Source organism: Thunnus albacares, chromosome 13 (assembly GCF_914725855.1).
Source record: "Thunnus albacares chromosome 13, fThuAlb1.1, whole genome shotgun sequence".
Classification (NCBI taxonomy): Eukaryota; Metazoa; Chordata; class Actinopteri; order Scombriformes; family Scombridae; genus Thunnus; species Thunnus albacares.
The window spans coordinates 26,959,874-26,974,333 of record NC_058118.1 but is presented as its reverse complement, the minus strand read 5'-3'; the positions used below and the strand labels follow the sequence as shown (position 1 = coordinate 26,974,333).

Here is a 14,460-nt window from a genome sequence, read left to right as displayed (position 1 = left end):
ACTGATGTCAATTAAAGTCTGTGAGGGTTCAGGGCTTGGGGGGGGGGGGGGGGGGGGGGGTGGACACTGGAACTGACCATTCACTCACTCATTCATATTTTTGATATTATATCTAACTGCCAAGACACAGATTCACAACAAACAAAATGCCAAATGGAGGAGGGATAAAAAATCCAGCAAGTTTCCTAACCAGCTGAGGTTGCATCATATGAGAAAAACTTGGTGATAAGCATCAACTTGGCCTTTGTGGTATTGTCAATTATTTCCTGTTTACATTTCCTAAACAAAAATATAACAGATAGGTTGCTAGAAAAGACATGCAAGTAACAACAATCTATATAACACTGCATTGTCTCCGGTGCAGTACATCAAAGGGTAACATTTATGTTTAACACTGTACATGGTCCAATAAATACAATACAACAACAAGCTTGTTCTGTATCTGGCAGTGCTATGTAAATGTTAGATTTGCACACATGATTTTATGAAATTTTACTCTGGTAAAAACTTCATTCACATCACAAATCTCATCTTAAACGTATGTAAGATTAGTATTATGTATACATAATATATAAAATTTGTAAAACAATATGAAAAAATTTGACAAAATATTGCCAAATATCTCACCAACACGAATCTTCTTGTAAAAATAAGCATAAGACATTTTTATTTAATTTAGCCCCTAATTGATGTGAGCGTGTGTGAGTGTTCATGTACATATTCATGCTCTCTGTCTTTATTTATGCTTTAACTTATTTTCACCCTGTAAAGCACTTTGAATTTGCTTTGTAATATTGAGCCTTGAACTTTAATCTGCAACAGATTTATATGGTAGGAACATTATATATATATTTTTTAAAAAACTATGACATCTGAGTAGAGCAACTGGAAGCATTAAGGGGAATGATTGTGGTCATGGCAGGTCATGGTTATGGTTAGGCAACTTAAACACTGGGGTAAAGTTAGGGAAAGGTCATAGTTAAGATTTTAAAAATGTCAGTTGCACGTCTGCGATGGGAGACAAACTCCGAATGTCTACACACAAGTGGCAACACAATACATACCCATCCACCACTCCAACCTCTACACCCTTACTTTCTGCCTCCCTAAATATAAGATATACTACTTCCTGTCTTGTCCCCGAAAATTGTCAATAGACGCAACCTGTGGTTATAATCAGCCTATATTTATACCTGTAACTTATAACATGTTAGAAATTTGTTTTTAATTGGTCTCATGTGACACTTATGCAGTTTGGTACCAAACTTAAAACCACACTATTACAGGAATAGAAAGCAATACGAGAACAGCATGTGGTCATTAGAGTCCACAGATTTAGCATTTGGCAAAAAGATGGAACCTTTTAACAAGTTGGTTCCCTTCATGACAGTGTGGCACATCGTGTCTCCAGCTTATTATATGCTTGTAATTACAGCCTCAAGGCATGATCACTCAAGATGTGTTTTTTAGCAGCACAGAGAAGGCTTTCCTGATTATTTTTAATGCGACGGATGCTTTTTGCATGATCCTTTTCAGTTACTATGTGCCCTCTGCTTTTTTCCATTTAGGGAGACCGCATTGAATGTTGATGAAACCTAAGTGTAAAAGAGTACAGATGATTGATTGAATTTATTTATGGTTTAAACAGACACATAAAAAACAAAAATCCAAATAAGTGAAAGTGAAAACATTTATTTCCAACATGGTCCCAACAATGAAGCTGTCATTGTTTTTGTATTGTGTGATTGGATGAATGGAGAAATACGAGCTCTGTGGGAGAGAAGAACTTTGATCTTTAAGTTCAAGCTGCTGACACAAAATGTTAGATCACTGAAAACTTTTTCGTTTTAGTTGCGCTGAAAACATCTCAGTGTGACATCCAGTCATTACACAGGAATATAAAAACTTCCAAAACACCAAAGTGGAGATCCTGCTGGTGGAAGCTCATTCACAGAGCTGGATCTCCGTCTTAAGAGCTGAATTAACACAGGAGGTGGTGGAGTGGAGGTGGGATGCATAAAAGAGCACTTAAATGACAGCCAAAAGCAGCTGAGCTAGGGACATTTTTAAAGTCTGGCAGCAGTATGATGATTGCCTCACTGAAAATATGGAGTCATTTGAAAAGCAAATTGCAGAAGCTGCAAACAACAGCTAAAAGGTTGAAAGAGTAGAAAAATCTATAAGCCTGGAAATAATTCCTTCTGATTGTGATTCAAAATGGTTGCAATGGTTCGTAAGAAAGATTGTGAGATTATTCATTCCATTATTTATATAAAATTTCTTAAAGATAGTCTTTGTTGACTTGCTTCTCCCACTTGATTTTCACTTTATAAATGAGCTTAGTTCAAAAGAGGATTCATTGAGACAGGTGATACAGAGCAGAGCAAACCTGTGTCAGTTTGAGGCTGAGGCCAATGCAGAAGTACCTGAAAGTGCAATACCACTGACTGCCACTAGATGCTGGTTCCCATTCAAAAAGTGTCAACTTCTCTCTAGAAATGCTAAGTCAGTAATTTTTTTCAATTTTTGGTCTCAATGGTCGCTAGATTTGGGCCCTCCAATAAGTGTGCTTGCGGTCATTTCGGAAATTATTGCTCCATTAATAAGATTTGAAGACTACTAGCTAGCTTGGACGGTTGCCTTGTGGGCATTAATTGACAGCTGTGAGTGACAGTTGGCTCACCTGCTGCTCTCCCCGGCTCCAAGACTCACACTGAGTCGTTTATTGTCGCAATATTTTGGTAAGGTTAACGTTACTTGATTATGAAACCTGTTCTGCTAACTAATTTTAGCTGAAGTTCCCAGTAAGTTATTATTCACTTCAGTCTGAGGTAGTGGGGCGTGTTTCCGGAGTGTGAAAGGCAACATCTCGCACTCATTATTCAGAAGGTCCTGGCTCCAAACAGAAAAGATGGTGCCGACCATAAGCAGCAACTCCGGGCTTCAAACCAGCTCCAATGCAAACCAATGTGTGATGTCACACCTCACTATGTCCATCTTTATATGGTTCACATCGAACGAATATGCAAAATGTTCACTAACAATGTATTTAATGTGTTTTCCCTACAATATCCTATTCCCTATCAGTATTACACATTTCTCTGGCTGGGTATCTGGTTTGAATACTTACTCAAAGTGTGCCAATGGTTCTCACAATGTATATCAAGACACCAATGGGTCACAAGATACTTAGGAACAAGCTAGGATTGAGAAGAAAAAAACTTTTTTGACACACAAAATTCTCTTTATTTTTCTGTCTTTTCTCAATCTTTTATTATTGTGAAATATTGGAGAATTTTACCTCTTCAGGCCTCTAAAAACTATTAAAATGAAACATTATGATAAAATAATATCACTATTACAGCTCATTTACAAATGCAACCTGTTTCAAGTCATACTGTAGGCACTGCTTGGCTATAAAAAGTCACAAGCCAAAAAGGTTGAGAACCACTGCCTCAGTCCATTCCACTAAACTTGTGAAGATACTGACACATATGAAGGTTTACTTACAGTATTTGATTAAAGTTTTTCAGGTAATTCCACCTGCAAAAATGTGTCTTGGCAATCTTAGTTATGGAGATTAGATCAGAATGTGTTTTCTGAGAAGATAAACTGTTGCACTGAACAGCTGCTGATGAACAGGAGGACGTATTTGTTTTGCCACTTTGTACCATTTATCCACAATGAATGTGTGAGTCTACCTCTTCCTTTCCAGAAATAATGTGATCAGAGTTTTAGCCTTTGCTCAAGGATTATAGGAGCCATGTGTTTCAATTTGAATTTCACATATTTAATTTGTGGGTCGAGATATTTTCATTGCTTAAAAAAAAAAGTTTAAACACTGAGACAGCACTGAGTCTGAAAGCGTTCTGCATGCAGTTGCTGTGCTGCTATTTGGTGTCATTTAAGAAGCAGTGGAGCCTCAGACAGAGGCATGTAAAATGGAGGACAGGGGTAAGCTATAATCTCTTCCCCGTGACCCAGATGAAATTCTGAGAACAACCAGGGTGTTGGCAGGGCTCAGCCCACGTCTTAGAAATACCTCCCTCCACTAGTACACACAACTGTGATCTGTGCAAACACAATTCTCTGTGGATGAATGGACTTTGTACACCCTCAAGAACACAAAATGGCAAAGCCTGCTACCTAAACTGACATGTTATATAAGAACTGCAACTATTAATCAAGAACCATTGCGTAGAAACAATGTAAAAATGATGTAGTCAGCTTTTTGGAAAGTCAACATCTAAATAAAACACCTAGTTTTGAAGTCTACTTTGTAATTTTAACTGACATAGTTTATTTTATTAGATACTAAACACAATGACTTATTGAAATAGAACTACATCACAATAGTATACATTTATAACTGCATTAAAGTTTAGAATAAAATTGTTGGCTGCACTTGAATTATGGGCTTTTATACCTCATCCATTATATTCTTCCACCAGCTGTTGGTTTCAGTTGGGTGGTCTGTTGTTAGTAGCAACCACTACTTGCTCAGTTTTGTTATTTTTTGACATATGTTTAGATTACTACATGCAGAAGACATAATGTCTTATGTATACATAAACATAATGTTCTGCTCTCTCTAAAGCCGGGTAGACACTGTGTGGACTTTTTAATCCCAAATTTCAGAGTTGGGCTGATTTTCTGCCAGATCGGTTGTCATTTATGTCTAGTTTGAGGGCACGACACCTGATTAATTACCCAAATGATCAGCAATCTGGCTCTCGGATGATTGGTTGGACTTCTAGCATGTCAGAAAGTTTTGGTTTCAGTTCCATGGTTTGATTTCCTGCAATTCAGCATAAAGTTACCTCGATATGCTTGCTCAAGTACAGAAGTAAACAATAACAAACATGCCACAGATGAGAGAATGTATTATGTGGACAGAATCTATGAAGACCAGGTTAATTGATCACTGAGGTTGTTTCTGTATGAAGTAAAATGGCCAACCATAAAGCTGTCTTTCCCTTCGTTGACAAGAACTACAAGGATGCAGCTATCTTGTTTGAATAAAACTTTTTTGGAACTGTCAATGTACAAACCCGTTCGGTCCCCCTGTTAGAGGCAGCAATGTGCCGCGAGCATGGATGTATTAGAAGAAAGATGGCACCTATTCAATCCCATGAAAACTGCTTGCCTGGTGCTAGTTTCTAGCTTCCGGGTTTGCTTCTGCGTCATGTGGCAGAAGTGTTTTACGCATTGGCCTTGCCAGAGAATTCCCGCTCAGCCCATAAACTGTACATTGGGATGATGTTTTTTCCTAAATTTTGTTTTTAATATGCTCAGCTAACTGCTAACCAAGCAAAAAAGGTAGTCACTTTACTAGCTATCTAGAGCTAATGTTTTGCTAATTCACACATTACGTAAGGAACTGTTTTGAATTACTTTTGGGCTAACTATTAGTGCCGTGTTTTCTATGGGAAATTAATGTTAATCTTTACTGATGAAAGGCCTACTTTGTGCTTTGATACCCGGCATGAACAAGGCCACTAATTTGACAGCTAAAGCTAGTTAGCAGTCCCTGCTTATATATATTAATCATATTAATTAAAGCAGAAATATTACACTGAAAACCTTCAGGAGTATCGTGAAGAAAATGAATATTGATCTTGACTTCACATTTCTTTTCAAATGCCTTATTTTTATTTTTGCATCTGTCTTGTGAGCTGTAATTTTCTCTTTTTCCCTTTTTACCCGCAGGAGTGCAGTCCTCAGAGTACAGACACAGGATTCAATGAGCCACCAGAGCCACTCGTTCATCATTTTATTCATTCTCCATTTGTTGGATAGATGGCTGAAAGCTCAAATTTCCTTATTTTCTGTTGTGTTCGAAGACATAAATCCGCAATCAAATGATCCGTGTTTCTAATGATGTAAATTTGGAAGAACAATAAAAAGCTGAAAAGTGCCCCAGTTTTACTGACTAAAACAAAATATTATTGTGATAATCAGTAAGTGAGTTGATTACCAAGTTGTTGCCTATATAACTATACTTGGCCGTCAACTGTTAATCATGAGCGACTGAGACCATAATGACTTTTACATTAATGACTTAAAGGAGAAGTTGACACTTTTTAAATGGGAGTCAATTGGAGCCACATTTTTTTTGGAGCCAGCATCTAGTGGCCTTTGGTAACATTACCTCAAACTGTGGTAGTTGCTGCTTGAACTTTACTTGTATGTTATTCTCTCCTAGCGAACACAATGTCAGAGCGAAGTGTGTCGTTGCATGGAAACCAGCTGATACTGATAAATGCTGTTATCTGTCACTGCACTGATCATCTGAGAAAAGTTTGTTGGAGGGTATTTGTACCTGAATGTTGCTGACAGAGAGTTCAGACTCTTTCACAGGGCTTTGATGGGTTGCATAAGGGGAGGAGGGCACAAAGAAATAAGCAGTCACACAGCTAATTGACTTTCTTTTGTTCCCTGCATTTGAATTAGAGCTGTGCAGCCATATGGACTTCTGCAAGAGTAACTTGGCAAAAGGCACAAAAAAGAGATCAGTATCTGGAATTGCCTCATAAAGTCCGTAGAGGGGAATACCACCTGAAAAATTGCCTTTTCAGTGGCCATGAATGCAGCTAGGCTTTGAATGGGAGAAACTCTCAATGCAAGATAGAGAACAAGTTAGAAAGTTATAGTATATACAGCTTGCAATGGAGTTTTCCAGGTTTGATGCTCACTATCTGGATTGTCTGAATGTTGGTGCGGCATTTATTGCTATTTAAATTTAGGTTTGTGCAACGTTAATTTATCGTGTAATCACGAGTGTGGCAGTGATTTGCAAATAAATGTGGTTTGCAAATAAAGATTTGTTAAGTAATGTTAAATTGCCAAGATGTTTAAAGGTTAACTCCACCAAATTTATAACAGAAAGCCTGCATTACAGACTGGAGTTGTGGAGTGTGAAAGACGTAGGCGTTTACAAGGCAGGAAGGTCTCTTGAATGGGTGCTATTGGTTGCATTATGGGAAATATAGGATGCAGTGTTTTTGGAGCTTGACCCATTCTAGCAATTAAAATGCAGAAAATCTCAGCTTCTGCACTATCAATTTTGATCTTATTTTTAAAAACCTTGCGAGTCTCCAATATGTATGGAAGCGCAACACTAAGAATCACAGAAGAGAAAATATAATTTCAAATTCAAAGGTTGTAGTGACTGTGTGATGCTGTACGTCATCTAGTGAATCTGTACATTTGTTTCTCTACAGGATTAATGTTATAATACATACGCTGCTAAAATGTAACATATTTTCATGCATGGCTTTTGTGATGGTAATGCTGGTCTGTCAGTTGGTCCATCAATTTGGTCCAGACTGAAATATCAACAACTATTGGATGGATTGCCATGAGATTTTATACAGACATTCAAGACCCCCAGAGGATGAATCCTGCTGACTTTGGTGATTCTTTGACTTTTCATTTAACTGTGAGGTTGACATATCCTAATAGCGTTTCCTGTACTGCTACTATGAGGTTGATGTCTGTGGTTATAAGTGAGATGTCTCATCAAGTAATTGCCATTTAATTTTGAAGAGACTTTCATATTCCCCTCAGGATGAATTGCAATAACTTTGGAAATCCCTTAACTTTTAATATAGTACCATGGTTAGGTCAAATTTTGAAATGTTAGCATGCTTACACACTAAACTTAGATGGTTAACGTGGTGGACATTTTACCTGCTAAACAACAGCATGTTAGCACTGTCGGAGAGAAGATCCTACTTACTGCAGGAATGCCTCGCATCGGTGTTCAGCTCTCATCTAGATTCATTCTTTTGATATGTGGAAAACTTCACATGATAAGAGATACACATCAGTCTTTTTTGATATTCTGCATGCTGCTCTTGTATAGCTAGACTGGCATAAAGTTGCGTGATTACACTGGTCTTGTATTGGCAAGAAACACAGCAGGATTGTTGCTTCCTGTTGCTTCCCAGTCAAAATACAGAACTCTGGTATCACTGAGCTGGCAGGAACCACCTGCTGTTTGCAAGCACCATACTACTACAGAAATGAGCTCAAGGAAAGTTAGAAACACGCAAACTTTTCTAATTGCAACCTTACACCAACTCTCTTATCGTCATCAATTATCACAGTGGGCAGAAAGAATTGACCTTTCACCATTATAGCAGAAAATTTCAAATCTGAAATGACCCTTGAAATGACCAGCATGAGACCAAGTGTATCTTAACTTTCAGTGATTAGCTATTCTTTGAAAAGCATTTTGTGCTGAAATACACTGTGAGAAATATGGAAATGCACAAGAAGCTGTCCCTTTGGCAAAGGACTAAAATATAATTTGAGACCATGCATTTGGAGTCATACATTCAACAAACCACCAGAACAATGCAAATAAATGCCTGAGAGTTAAAAAGGAAACCAAACAACAAAGGAAAGATTTTAATTCACATCAAGTCACGCTTCCAGATAGTCAATACAGCAGCCAAACAGGCAATGCGATAGTGTTCAAAGGTACAAAATGTTGTCCAGAAGAAAGACTGACTTATAGCATAATCTTAGAGCATCCACAGTTGTGTATTTTGTGTTTTTTTTATACAGAAAACAGTATCAAACATTAGGCAAAGTCATCTCATGACAAAACCAAGAACATACGCATGCAGTTGTGTTTTTTTCATAATATTGAGCTTGCATACAAAGGCAGACAGATTACAAAATCAAAATCACATGTTGGTTGTATTCATTACATATTCATCAGAGAGAGAGAGAGAGAGAGAGAGAGAGAGAGAGAGAGAGAGAGAGATCACTGTTGTGTAAAGGAGTATATTGAGATGTCAACAAGGTTTCACAGCTGGTTTGTGCCTCACAAGTCAATGTGGTTGAAGAGGCTGTTAACACCTAAATAAAATGGAGATGTGAGGCCTGATGTGATGCATTAAACACTTCATTCCACAGCTTTGAAGGTCTGGGACCATTAAAATATTTTTCCCTAAATAAATGGAATGTAATAAGTCAAATAACACTTTGTCAATAATAAAACTATGGGTTCAAAGGATTAAATAATATAACAAATGGACATTAGGGCTGTTCATCAAGAGCCAACAGCTGTAATGAGTAAGATAAAATGATGTGATTATAAAAACAGCCAGCCACACTGACAGAGTCGACATGCTCCTAAGAACAATCATGCCCGGCCTATCACTTACAGTGACGTGAGGTAATGACAAGAAGCCGATAGCTGAATTGCAAGCCTGACAGGAATCCTGAACATTACGTAAGGACTATTTGTATGGCGTTTCTGTGTTACCAGTCAGTGCACGGTTCAAATTTACAAGAAAGGTGAGTGTGGGGGCATGCGGAAAAGATCATACTGCAAAATCATACTGATAAAATCACAAATACATGGCATGCATCCCAGCCTACGGATCCATGAGGACAACTCAAGTTGGCATAAGGGTATGAAACTTTAACATATATTATTGAAAAGAAGAAGAAAAAAAACAAACATAAATAATTCAACAGGCTAAGAGAAGTCAAAGTAAAAGTTTAGTTATCTTAGTATATGACTTGTTGGACATAGCCCCTGGTAGTTTGCTCCTGGGTTGTGAGTTCAACCATCTCTATTCCCAAATATGTGTGCCCAAATACAGAACTTGAGATTTGACATATGAACAATATCAACGACATGGAGCACTAAGGTGCACATTCTCAGAGGAGTTACTGTGGAATAGAAGGGGTTAAACATGTACATTCTGTTTGATACATTTATAGTGGAGCTGCTTACATAAAAAACCCTCAACATATGCAACAACATAGTAACAATATACATACTATTATATTTAACATATATTGTTGAAAAGGCTATTATATTAAAAATTCTGCCCTTCTCACCTCTGCCCACCTTAGCAAAGCTTGCATTGCACGATTGAACAATCGCAGTGACTTTAGCAAGGGCGTGTTTGCCCTTTCAGCAGCAAACTTGAACTTCAGCAAGAATAGGCTGTTGTAAACAATACATGCTTTTGTTACTTTTTTTTTTTTTTGTTATTTGACGTAAACTTTCTGTTTTTAAAATTCGGCCCTTTTGACATACAGAAGGTACATTTTCATCCACATTACAGTTGAAAATGCCGTCAGTGAGTTTTTTGTGTGGAAACTAATTTTGTCCAGTGTAAACAATAAGCTGCACACACACACACACACACACACACACACACACACACACACACACACACAAACACACACACACACACACACAAACACACAAACACACACGCACACCATAAAGCTGCCCAATCATGTGTTATTGTGGTTTGACAAGTGATTTGCGCCAGGCGGGTCACCCACTGAACTTTCCCGCTGTAATCAACAATATTCTGTTGTTGATTACAGCTGGTCTCTATCAAGTAGGCTCTTTACCGTCTACCCAGTAAAGTAAGCCAATATGATGTGATTGCTCTGTACAGTGACTGGGAATGTTTCCACCTCTGTGCTGATATTATCAACATGTCATCCATCAGGTGCATACTGTGCAGCTGTTTTACACCCATAACCCTCTTCAATTTCGGACTATTCACAGACTCACAGCATTATTATGCTCTTATTGCAGTCATTCGGCTGAATGTCTGTTCCAATCTTACTCAGAGGGACTCTGCTAACACGCTGCACAGCCATTTGAAAGACACTGTATCATGTCCAAATCCCTGGTATTTCACGTACTTACTCTTAAGAAATCTGTAAGTGAGTTTGAAGCAGAGACAGACAGCCAGCCTTGTGCACATTACCCATTTCAAAATGCATTTCTGATTTAGCTCTCCTTTGCCTTTGCACTGTAAATACGTAAGCAGCTATTTTAAAGTCTGGATAGAGTGACTGAATGGACCAAACACTTGTGAAACCTTGATATTAGGATCACCACAAAACTAGGCAGCTCTATAGTTTAGGGGTTGCATTGAAATATCAGTGAGGAATCCAGAAAGGTGGCACTATGACACCTTTGTGTATACAGATACAAACAGGGAATCATGGGAATCATGAATGTTTACTGTCAGTAGCCTCGAGGATGAGTTTAAGCAAAATAGATTTTTGTATCGGTTCATTTAGTTCACACTCGCCAAACAGTTTGTTTATTGGAGAGAAATTTGGTAACCTGTCATCCTGCAGCAATTAGATGAGCATCAGTCGTCCTAAAATCCTCTAAACAGAACATATGGCTATTAACTGGCAACATCTGTCTCCTTATACTCATACAGCCTTGAATTTTGGGGTTGGTCTGTGTTAATCGTTTTTGGGTCTGGTTATGGTACTTTCTCACTCCCAACAAATTGCACTGCAGTTTACGAGGACCGAAGGTATACTTCAAAGTGCTTGTCATATCAGAAAGGGAGTCGGTGAGCGGAAAACAGCACTACATGAAAAAGGTTGAATACAACACGACATCATCCGCCAAGGGGCTGATGTCGTCTGACCAATCGAACACATGAAAGCGCACATTCCTGGTAGATTACTTTGTAACATGAACACTGCATGTCTACTCTTTACCTGGCGAATGTTGCAACAAACGATTATATGTTAAATCCTTCCTCGTAAGATAAATTGCTGTGCAGTGCTTTGTCTTCTGATAAGCCTTCAATGAACTTCCAGTGGTCAATTTCACCAAACTTGCAACATGAGATAATTTTCTCTTGTGTCAGTTTTGACACATGTAACTAATCAAAAGAAGCACCATACTTGTGATCCATGTGGTTGGACTGTAGCACTCACAAATTTATCAGCAATTTGTGATCGACAATCTTTTGTGAAACAGGACACTGTCACCATTTGCAAATGATACATGTATGCAGTGTTCGCAAATGGAATATATTTTGTGAAATGGTTCCCTGGATTGTAATTTTAAAACGTCCCCCATAACGCAGCCCCTTGCATTTTTGTAAACCAAGACAGATTTCAATCCGAATGCCCACTTACGCAGCAATTGGCCGGGTGTATGGAGGTGTGATAGTAAGGCAGGGTTTTAACTTCTCTTTCATGCCCGTTTTTTTTATTCTTCATACAACTACTTTGGTCGCATTTCTTGTGTGTGCATCATGAGCGTAACTTCTGAAAGTGTGTGCTGCTATCCAATTTGTACAAGTCATCATGTTGAGACAAAACACAATTCTTGGAGAGAGACTAAGAAGGCAGTGGGGTGTGTGGGAAAAGGTTTAAACACTGTTAGACTTTAGACGTGATCCAACCAACAAAACTTCCAAATTAAATTACAAAATACATTCTTTTATATTACCATCCAGGCTGACACACACATATATACACTTGATCTGAGGCCCCTGTCGACAGGGCGACGTCATTTGTTAGTGTCCTCCAAAACCATCAAAAGTGATTTTCTGATGTGATATCACTATAGTTAAGGTTTGGTTAGGTGTATGCACAAAAATGACTTGGTTTAAGATAGTGGTCATGATTAAAAGAAATAATGTTGACTGCTGGTAAGAAACGGGAAGCAGCAGTCGTCACAGTCTGATGTTTTGTTGACCCATCCAACCATCTTGACCTCTTCCGTCTGCAGACTTTGTGCCTGTTTAACAACTTTACTTTTAACTTCTTTCCCTCTGACGGCCAATATTTGTAATTCCTCCGGCAGCTAGAGGTCTTTATTACGTGACATAATGTGTTATTTGGACATTTACTGGGACAACTGATTAAGTTGTTTTTCTCAGAGGACAGTCTCTGGCAGACAATATGTCTCTACATAGTTTGTTTGAAGCATATTGAGGTCTTAATTTGTGCAGTATTTTAAGGTTTTACGTAATTTGTCACAGATGTCCTATTACGTTGTTCTCACCTGGCCAAATGACTAAAAACAAAGTGATGAAAACACCAGCCTACAACAAAGTGCTTGTTGTTGCTGTGCTACTAACAGTTTTACAATCATATTAAAGTGCAACATCTTCATTTAAAAGCTGTGGCTGATTTGTTTATTCAGTTGCTCCTCCACAACACAGACATATTAGTGTTAAGCTGACTGAATAGTTTTAAATGGAGGTTTATATGAGAAGATGAGAACTATTCCACCAAACATTTCTGCATTCTCTAAATGTATGAAAGTTTGCTACATCCTTTGTTAGAAGCTCCACTCTTTTACCTCGCCTCCTGAAGTTCTGTTTTATATTTGTGCTGACAAAGTTAGCATATGCTAACTTTTCTCCTGTGGTGAATTAAATAAGGTAGCTGCTGTAAAAGATCTAATTGAATAGAACACATTTGTTCCTTTCATCTTCACTGATCATACAAGAAATCAGAATTATGAAGCTTGAAATTGAACATTACAATGCCCACCATTCATTTTGTTGATTGAATTTCTCTTAAAAGAAAAATAAATGAGCAGCAGTGCAACCCCTATCGTACAGTCCCTCCAGGATTTCGCTGAGTTTTTTTTTGTGATTGTTGTGATCAAAAATGCTTGCTTTTGCAGTGGCTTTTCTCAAAAATTGCAATGCAATTTGCAAAGTTACTGCAAATTTGCACTTTCTTCATCATGTTATTTCCCCTGAATGCCTGATGCGATCACATGTCACATTGGTTGTTTTGATTGAACTGACACAGGGAAGTGCGACAACTGGTAGCCTAATTCTCATGATTAGACCACATCTCCCCTAAACCTCATCACTTCCTGTTTTGCTGTTTTTGCCCCCTGGCATGGAGTTTGTTTTGATGCCTTCAGCAGAACTCCTGTGAGTCTGACCTGGTCGCACACAATATCAATATAAAATAGGGCATATTGATGGACATGTTGGACTTATCTTTCATTCTCATCGCAAGGTATGGACGTTAAATTTATGATGATATATTGATGTCAAAATCTTCCCTGTAGTACCTTTAATGCTGAGAAATTGCAGGAACTTTGCAAAATTGCAAGCCCCCACAAATATTGCAGAGATTGATTGAATTTGCATTAGTTACTGTGATCACAAGATGGCAATTTCCTGGAGGGACTGATTGTACATGTGAAAGTGTTGTTGAACACAAAAATAAGGTTTTGAATATTTTCAGTTGAGCCCTGTTGAGGGGAAAGATATTCCCAAAAAAGGTGTCACAGGTCACTGTAGCCAACACGAGGAAAATCCAGAGAAGAAGAGCTGGGAGGAGATAGGAAAACGAAGGCCTATCCTATCTGGTACAGCAAGGGAGGGACGGGGGCCGACAGGTTGGACGACAGGATGCGGGTCTTCAGTCATTTAATGAACCAGGTAATTCATTGGTCAACGTGTGCCAGCGCTCTATTTTCTTGTCCTTGTTTTTGAGGCAGTCAAACCAGTGTTTGAGCCTCTCTCCGTTTGCATTGATACCCAGAGATACACCACCTGAAAGAAGACACAAGGAGAATATGTGTCATATGTTGAGTTCTAAGAAAAACATAATGTCCACAACACTAATGTTTCACATTAGAAAATCATTATCAGCACTGAAAACAGGCACAAGACATTGTTA

At 38.3% G+C, this 14,460-nt stretch overlaps 1 protein-coding gene across 1 annotated transcript in view; it reads right to left on the bottom strand.

The window, feature by feature from the left end:
• Nucleotides 1-8,382: 8,382 nt before the first annotated feature.
• Nucleotides 8,383-14,460, bottom strand: part of doc2b (double C2-like domains, beta) — a 146,752-nt gene continuing 140,674 nt past the window's right edge. Inside the window, exon 9 of the mRNA XM_044371753.1 lies at nt 8,383-14,333. Coding sequence (XP_044227688.1) covers nt 14,200-14,333 — 134 coding nt within the window. The 3' untranslated portion in view covers nt 8,383-14,199. The remainder of the gene's footprint in view (nt 14,334-14,460) is intronic.